General features: G+C 42.1%; 1 protein-coding gene across 1 annotated transcript in view; it reads left to right on the top strand.

Annotated features, from left to right (window-relative positions):
- The first annotated feature begins 2,960 nt into the window (after positions 1-2,960).
- Positions 2,961-9,041, top strand: part of Cbp80 (Nuclear cap-binding protein subunit 1) — a 39,568-nt gene continuing 33,487 nt past the window's right edge. The window contains exons 1-8 of the mRNA XM_077657950.1: positions 2,961-3,105; positions 3,374-3,465; positions 5,007-5,107; positions 6,381-6,465; positions 6,800-6,871; positions 6,948-7,055; positions 7,228-7,275; positions 8,743-8,816. Of these exons, the coding sequence (XP_077514076.1) occupies positions 3,066-3,105; positions 3,374-3,465; positions 5,007-5,107; positions 6,381-6,465; positions 6,800-6,871; positions 6,948-7,055; positions 7,228-7,275; positions 8,743-8,816 (620 nt within the window). The 5' untranslated portion in view covers positions 2,961-3,065. The remainder of the gene's footprint in view (positions 3,106-3,373; positions 3,466-5,006; positions 5,108-6,380; positions 6,466-6,799; positions 6,872-6,947; positions 7,056-7,227; positions 7,276-8,742; positions 8,817-9,041) is intronic.

Raw genomic sequence — 9,041 nt, 5'->3', positions numbered from 1 at the left:
TGTTGCTGTGTGTTCAAATCAGGAATAACTGTGCCAAAGTGCAGATAATATTGATCATAAAGTGGCGCTTAGTCTTCATGAAATGTTTTAATATGCAAAATCTTTGCTGTTGACATAGTGCATGTGTCGCTCAGGGAAACGGGTTGCAGGTTTTGTTAAATGCAGCATTCGGGAGCTTTGCATGCTTTTATCAGAATCAGTGCCCCTTAAAAAATGGCAGAGGCAGTGCGACGTATTTTGTTCAATAAGATTATGATGAATGCCGTAAAATTTTGTAAAAGACGGGCCCGCATCACTTGGCTGGTATCATTTTCATATTGTGATTTAGCATGCTCTAACTTTAATAAGCACAAGGAAGCTTGGCAGATTGCATATTATCTTGTTTTAGGCAGTTTGTGTCACAACTTGGTTTAGAGCCATTTTCCTGAACCTTGTGCAATAGCTTAACATTTATTATCACAATGTTGGTGAAAGCAGATGTTACACTATGATCAATACGGATAGATATTTCATATATTCTTACATTTTCAATGAAGGAAGCCAGGAAAACCACCAAGACCAGCTGATAGGTTTTTTTGTGTGCCATACTGGAAGAGATTCAGAGCTGTATTGGGTTTAAAAGCACTTCACTAACCATACTGTTAGCCTTTTTGGTGAAAATAACAAGGTAACAATTTAATGCTGCAAGGATATTGTTTTGCTGCCAGTTTTTATGGGTACTGTAAGATGTTTCTAATTCAAAAATTGGGCTCCTGGAAGCTGCTTAGAATTTGCGTAGATGCTTAAAAATGATTTTCATTTGGATCATAAAGCATTATAGTTAACATAGTGCAGATGCATAAAATGAATAAAAACGGGCCTCTCCCACACCGCCTACCATATTTACGCATTTTCAAGCCAACATAGCAAATTTTCAGTTTTTTTTTTCTTGATTTGTCGTCATCCTACGCCGGACTTATTCACAGAAGACCGCGAAGTAGACCCATTGATAAATTGCACCTTTGTGCGAGACTCGAGCGCGAACGGGCTCGCTGATTATGGAAAAAAATAATAATTGGTTTTTGGGGAAAGGAAGTGGCGCAGTATATCTCTCATATATCGGCGGACACCTGAACCGCGCCGTAATGGAAGGGAGTGAAGGAAGAAAGAGGTGCCGTAGTGGAGGGCTCCGGAATGATTCCGACCACCTGGGGATCTTTAACGTGCACTGACACCGCGGCAGGTGAAAAAAAATTGAAAATTGGTTTTTGAGGAAAGGAAATGGCGCACTGTCTTTCATATCTCGGTGGACACCCGAACTGCGCCATAATGCAAGTTATAAAGGAGGGAGTAAAAGAAGAAAGGGAGAAAGAGATGGCGTAGTGAAGGTCTTAGGAATAATTTCGAGCACCTGGGGATCTTTAGTGTGCATTGACAACGCACAGCACACAGGCGCCTTTTGCGTTTCGATTGCCTCCATCGATCGAAACACGTACGGCCGCCCCGGTCGGTTTGGAATTATATTGAACGTTTTTCGGGTTTGCTGCGACGCCTCCACATGGTGATATGGTAGCAAAAGAATCAAATGATTTTTATTTTGATCTGAAAGCACTTCAAAAATGGAATGCATTCAAATTCCGTTTCAACTTATTTATTGCTGTAGTTGCACTTTATTACTCATACTAATTATAATTGGTTTTTGGGGAAAGGAAATGGCGCAGTATGTCTCATATATCGTTGGACACCTGAACCGCGCCGTAAGGGAAGGGAACTTTATTACTCAATATTCGTATTTTCCCTTCTTTTGTAACGTCATATTACTGCGACTAATCGCAAGTTTTGTAACGCCGCCACTTTTTGGGCGACGCCGGGTTTTCGTGTATATGAGCCATCTAATTATACTTGCGTATTATAATAAGATGTGATCAATGTACCGGCCCGGTTGACCACGTTTGTTACACATCGATGATCGGTACAAGGGTTTCGTTTTTTGAGGAGACGGGCGCCTTAGCGTTTTTCCTCCATAAAAACGCAGCCGCCGCTGCGTTTTTATGGAGGAAAAACGCTAAGGCGCCCGTGTGCTGTGCGATGTCAGTGCACATTAAAGATCCCCAGGTGGTCGAAATTATTCCGGAGCCCTCCACTACGGCACCTCATTCTTCCTTTCTTCTTTCACTCCCTCCCTTATCCCTTAATTCCTTACGGCGCGGTTCAGGTGTCCAACGATATATGACAGATACTGCGCCATTTCCTTTCCCCAAAAACCAATTATTATTAACGCCGCCACTTTAAGAGCGACGGCGGGGGATTCGTGTATATGAGCCATCTAATGCTTACGTACTAATAAGATGTGATCAATGTACCGGCCCGGTTGACCACGTTTGTTACACATCGGTACAAGGGTTTCGTTTTTTGAGGAGAGGAAATGGCGCAGTATGTCTCGCATTTCGGAGGACACCTGAACCGCGCTGTAAGAGAAGCGATGGAGGAGGGAGTGAGGGAAGGGGAAAGGATGAAAGCGGCGCCGTAGTGGATGGCCCCGGAATAATTTTGACCACCTGAGAACAAAATATTAACACAACAAATCAGTTGCAGCTTTCTTTAAGGTGATGTTATTGGCGATCACAGCGATGAAGGCAAAAAAGGTGCTTCAATCGTTACTTGTGTGTTGAGAAAAGGAATTGGAATATATATTAGTATGACATTGGGGATTTTTAGGTTAGGTTAGGTTAGGTTAGGTTAGGTTAGGTTAGGTTAGGTCAGGTCCACTTGCGTCCACTACATGTAGCCGGCCGCATGCCCGAATGGTTTCGGTTTTGATTACATTTAGGCGTGCAGAAATGAACATTTATGAGTTTGAGAGCGTTTCAGCAAATAATATTATGTAAAAAATACTAAATTTTGTTCAATTTTTAATTTAAATATTAGATAGAAAATGAATAAATTTTGAGCGTCAATCCAAAACCAGTTACGTTGACAGTCTGCGCAGCCGGCTTGGGTCACTATGGCGTCCTTTATTTCGGTCTACTGCGTGGACGGGCATTAGCTGTAGCTGCTTTTGCCAATATAATTGCGACAGCTTCAGTATGAGCCGAAGAAGAGCTTATGAAGACGACGACGAGGATGGTAAGAGTCGTTCTGAGAATTGTATGAGGGTAACAACTACAACAACATTGGCAGTATCAAAGCCTTGTCCCTTTGCCCGTCGTGCTTATTTGACGTGCAAACGCCGGCATGTGTTGACCGTCGTTCACTGCAACTTTGGCATCGTGTGTTTATTCCTGCGGAACAGCTCTTGAACTCCATACCTTATTGCAGTGGCTCATTTATTCCTCTAAAGTCCCTTCAAGGTTCAGAACATGATTACCGCGACAAGGTTCACGTTGATTTTCAGATTTCCGCGTTCGCAAGCGTCGGAGGGTCAGTTCAGAGCCCAGGGAGATCGAGGACCGGCTGAAATCTTTAATCGAGAGAGTTGGTGAGAAGGTGAGTGCTCCATTTTCCCCGTGCCTGCGGTTTGATTCAGTTTTCGCCCAGTGTTTTCTTGTACTCTTTGCTACGCTTAAAGTGCGCCGGACTGCATTTTCTGATCGCAACATTGTGAGCTAACGTCTGCTGACATGTCGCTTACGCTTTCCTTTCAACGTTTAAATTGGCTGCCATTGCGATAATCATAGTTTAAATGCGTCAGCCCTAATTAACGAGTCATGCCGTACTACTGCTGGATGTAGTCGATTCTGAGTGGGTTAAAATAAAGCAGGATGGGTTAAATAAAGCAGGATACTTTGCAGTATGTGCAAGTGGCAGCTGACAGGCATATAGACAGCCTGCCGTGCTCTGACGTTGAAAAGACGAGGGTACTTTTATATTCATTTGCGTGACTGCGGCTGGTGAATGCATAAAGCGTGACGTGACGGACGCCAGCCAACAGCTGTGTTAGAATGTGTGATCAAATTCTGTCATGCTGCCTAGTCCATCACTCATTGTCTGGGGTCGTTATCTGGTAGTCGTATTTTGCACATGCAACCGCGTATGGGCCCGAAGCTAGGCCGTCTTACAGCCTAGCTGTAATGAGGAATGTAAAAGAACCATGAAGTGTGTAACGGACGGCAGGGTCATTGGTATTCAGCGTCATTGATGGTGCAAAAGACTTGGTGTCACTACAGCATGAACAAGACGCTTACGTTTGTAAAAAAAAAAAAACGTAGGGTCCTATTTATTTAGTTTTAGAGGAGTTTTGCTCCTGATTCTGATGTCTTGTTTGCATCAGCATTCGGAATATGTGGATCTTTTGTAATTTCTTTAAGAGTATAGACATCAAATTTTTGGTTATGTGTTTTCTTCTTTTGTAATGATGTGTAAGAGACATTGGTATATATGATCATCATGTGGTATTTGTCTACAACTGCTAGATAATTCATAACTGAATTTCTTCTCTCATGTTTCGCTTTCGACAGCTGAATGATGGCTGTGACGTCAGTGTTCAGTATAGGTCACATGAGAAATTAAGAAACCGCGATAAAATCACCGCTTTGTTGTTTTAATCCATGGCAACACTAAAGCCAGCCTGCTCCTAGAGGCATAATGACAACTTTTGAAGAAGCAGCAATGGTGTCATAGTTTTTTTATTCCTAACTTGAACTATTGCTAAACATTGATGCCGCAGCCATATTTCGACTATTGAACTAAAACCAAAACAGCATGACAGAAGGAATTCAATTATAAATTTTTTAGGAGCCATAGGTGAATACCACATGGTGATCTATGTATACTAATGTCTTACGCATTACTGCAAAGAACATATTCAGCCAAAATCTGGTGTCTGTACTCCTTTAATGGTACACTGGCACAGTGTGTACACAATTATTGTGGCACTGATATTTAAAAATTGCCTGCATTTCTGCGGTTGTATTCCGCCTTCTGACGAACAACTTTACACTGGGAAGTACTGCTCTTGGTGACATGTGACGTGATTAGTGTTTGTGACTGTAGTAGTAATTCTTTTTCTGTATATTTGTACTTCACAGAGCACATCATCACTGGAGAGCAATCTAGAAGGATTGGCTGGAGTGCTGGATGCAGACCTTCCAAGCTATAAAGGAAACATCTTGAACATTTTGGTGGAATGGTATGAGCATCGTTTTTATGTAATAAATGTGCTTGACTTGACTGCATATTCTGCCCTAATTAAAGTGCTGCTGTGCTAAGTGGGAACAAGTGCAGATGTTGTGAACAGGTAGCTTTCATCACTACTTGGTCTCAAGAGGTGACTCAGCTTTGAATAGAGGGCGTCAGATGTACTTTCCTCTTTGCCAACATTGAACATGGATTAAAAACATAGCATAATCGTAAAGACCTATCTGTGCAGCACATTTTAGCCTCTGCTGCCTTTTCAACCCAAGCACATTATCTAATATTTCTGTTGTGCAAAGCTGATGCTGTCAAGAACTTATTTTTGGTTCTTTGGCAGTGTCTTGCACAGTTTTGTCTTTTGTTTGTGTTTTCATCCTTTGGCTCACATTCATATGCACATTGTTTGGAGCTCGTCTTGCTGAATGACACCAGCATATGTGAAAATAATATGCTGTTGCATTTGCTTTTGAGGTGGAGGTTTTTTTTTTTCATGGCAACCTGTGCTGTTTGTGCAATGGCATGTTTTGCAATCAACCTGTAATCTTTGAGGGGCCAAGTAGCCTTCTATTCATCGTTATCTAGCTGTGCATAAAAACGGTGGCTAAACCTTCAAAGGTATCTCTAGGTCTCATTGTCCTAGTATCTGATATCTTAGTAATTAGTTTTTATTTGGCCTAAGCTTGGTGTTGCATTTCTAGCCTTATGGTTCACTGAGATGTTAGAACAGCTAAGGTAAACAGTGGGGCATTGTTTGTCAAATAGGAAATTCCTCATTTTTCAGCCTGTCAAGCTTGGGATAGTAGGCGATTTTGTTTGATAGCACCTGCAGTGGCAGGTATTTCACACAACTGTTGAATGCTATTGTGTACACTTAAGTGCTCAGTTTTTCCTGAATAGCTATTCAAATTCTACAGTTATTGATATTATTTATAGCTCCTGCGCTCCTCCAAAGGTGTTACCGCAGCAACTGAACCATTTTGGAAATTGTGGATTCAGTAGTTTTATTTCACTCCTTGCATTTTCTTTGTGTAACTAGACACAAAGAAAATAAAGTCCACAAAGTAATTTGCCTCCTTAAATTCAATGTTTGGTTGCTTGTGCAGATCAGCTATTGCTCCAAGGGATGAAATTTTAGGTCATAGCAGCATGTTATATCACGTTGAAAAGTGTTTTGGTTGTCCGCTTCTTGCTGCTCATTTTCTGTTCAAGACTGTGTGCATTATGAAGGAAAATCTTTTGGCTGACGCTTATGCACTTTCCATCTGCAGTGCCATCTACATGCCAGAGAAGACAACAATCTATACAACACTAATAGGGCTGCTCAATGCTCGAAACTACAACTTTGGAGGAGAGGTGAGCATGGAATGCACAATGTTCAGCTGCCTTAGGTATAAGTAGCCATCAGCTAATGCGTAATTGTCAGTCATATGCATATATAGGCATTAAATGGAATGTGATTTAGCTGGTGTTCTATGTGGTTAATCCTTTGGTATGTGTCATTCCACTCGGGCCTATCAGTATGGAATCTGTTTCATTGCACTGCCTTACATTACGAAGTTGCCCCAATGGAAAATTTTCATTTTTGGATGGTTCTTTCTAGATGTTCTAATCGTGCATGCCTGTGGCTTGCCATGCTGCGCTTGCCTTATTAGATGCATGCATTGAAATGCCTTTGTGGGCTGTGCAGTTTCTGGAGCTGCTGGTGAAGAGTTACAAGGAGCGGCTCAAGGAGTGCAAGTTTGAAGATGCCAGGATCATCGTAAGTTGTAGATGTGCCCCCCTTCCCCATCAGAAGCCATTCTGAGAACAATGTATCTGCACTTTCATCGTTCTAGGTACGAGTTTTTGCCGACCTTGTTAACTGCCATGTCATTTCGGTTGGCTCAGTCGTCAGTCTCTTTGAGAGCATGCTGGAGGTCACCCTGGAGGAAAATACACCACAGGTAAGTCACTCGTACATTTCTTGGCACATCACAGCGTGCATTGCATTTGTGATGCACAAGTTGTTCACCGGGGTTGTAGCTACAGGTAAACATAGTTTCATTCTTGTGTACGAACTTGCCAGTCATCATTCTCATTTATTGACTTCTTGTCACTTTCTATCCAAAAATGCAGGTTCGCTCAGACTGGTATGTGTATGCTGTGCTGACTGCTTTGCCATGGGTAAGTGTTCTTACAGATTTGTCTGCATGTCATCTGGCCGAATACAAGCAATAAACTTAGGCTTGTGTGAATATTTTGGTTACGGTAGATTTTTTGAAATTGGTTTAAATTAAGTTTAAGGCAGCGCTCACTTCTATTGTTCAGTATTGTTTGCTGTGTACTATGCTGAACTGAGAGAATTCTGCAGATTATCTGATATTGCACTCAAATATTAATTAGTATCTGTCTTTTAAAGGAATTACCGAAGTTGTGAAAAATGTGTGGCTACACTACATTAGGAATCTTTCAGAATGCAGGAATCGAGAAAAGGCTGAATTTTTACATGCCTAAGCATGCAGCCTGGATATCAACATATGCATTGTGTTATGACTGTGTGACAGCACAGTAATCATTTAAAGCTTTGCGTTGAGTCTGCAAAGAAATTTCCCTTCTTGGTAGGCTGTGACTCATTTTGTTTTTTTAAATTTGATTTCTCTGTTCAAAGTTGAAAATGCACCATGTGAAAATGACGTATCAAAGGGTACAGTTCGACAGGCAAAAAACTGAAATAGTTCGATATCGCCGAAATTTGGATAATAAAATTTTGTCAAAAACACATGCAAGAGCAGTGCAATTTACTCAGTGAAGGGATGGCAACTCAGAAGATTCTTGCTAGAGAAACGAGGATACCTTTTTCGAAATTTTAGTGCAGTTTTTCAGAAGCTGCAAAAAGCCAGGCACCAGTTAGCTTTGCTTCTCCGCATAGCGCCGCAAGCACACAATGATGGCAGGCCATGCATCAGCTTGAGTGGCTCCCCAGCATAACAGCCAGGCTGCGTGAAAAATAGTACATCACAACGAAAGCTATTGCTGCTTTCACCACCTCTGTGACAGCCAACACAAGCGAAGGAAGGTTACTGCAAGGCTACAGCCATCCACGCCACTGCTACCCTAGTGCTGTCGACAGGTGTGAGAGACGTGAACACGTGCTGACTGCCTGGCTATCATTTCTCCACGCTGCTGCAACTTCTGTGGCGCTGTTGGCAAGTGCAAGATATAAACGCTAGCGTGAGACAAAAACATGAACCTTGGCGCGAACACTTGCTGCATCACCACCAGTCACTTGTGTAGTGACGCAAAGTCTGCCATCCAAGTGGGCTCTGCCTGACGCTGGGGGGTTTGACATATTTGCTTTGCGGCGTGTTTTTGTTTAAAATATTTAAGAATTGTTCTATGTCGCCAATAATTTATAATATTCCTATTCGTTATATCGAGGTTTGACTGTACGTTGAATACTACCTGGGGGTCTGCGGGGGTTTTTTTCTTAAGGGTTCCTCTCTCCCAGCATCTGGGAGAACATATCAATCATGACTGCATCAACAGCGTTCTACTGAACTCGTTTTAGGTATTGGAAGTGAAGTGTTTCATGCTTCAAGTTCATCTTGAACTTCCGTCCATTCTGTTCCGCTTTCACTTGTTTTTCTGCAGGTGGGGCGAGAACTTTACGAGAAAAAGGACCAAGAACTGGACAGGATCATGCGCCACATTGATGACTATATCAGGTGTGTGGCATGCTAAGTGTAAAATGTGAAGGAACTTTAGGCTGGAGGTTTATGCAATCAGCATACTTCGTAAGGATATGTTGATATATGACATTGTTAAATAGATTCAGGTCTGCTTAACATTTTAAGCATGAATGAGCTCCCATTCTTGGCAAACTAAGGTTAACATCGTCCGGAAACCATGGCGAACCTGAAGCCAAACACGGGGGCAAACATGAAACAGAA

Source organism: Amblyomma americanum, chromosome 3 (assembly GCF_052857255.1).
Source record: "Amblyomma americanum isolate KBUSLIRL-KWMA chromosome 3, ASM5285725v1, whole genome shotgun sequence".
NCBI classification, from domain to species: Eukaryota; Metazoa; Arthropoda; class Arachnida; order Ixodida; family Ixodidae; genus Amblyomma; species Amblyomma americanum.
Note: the sequence above shows the minus strand (reverse complement) of the source record. Positions and strands in the feature narration are given on the sequence as shown.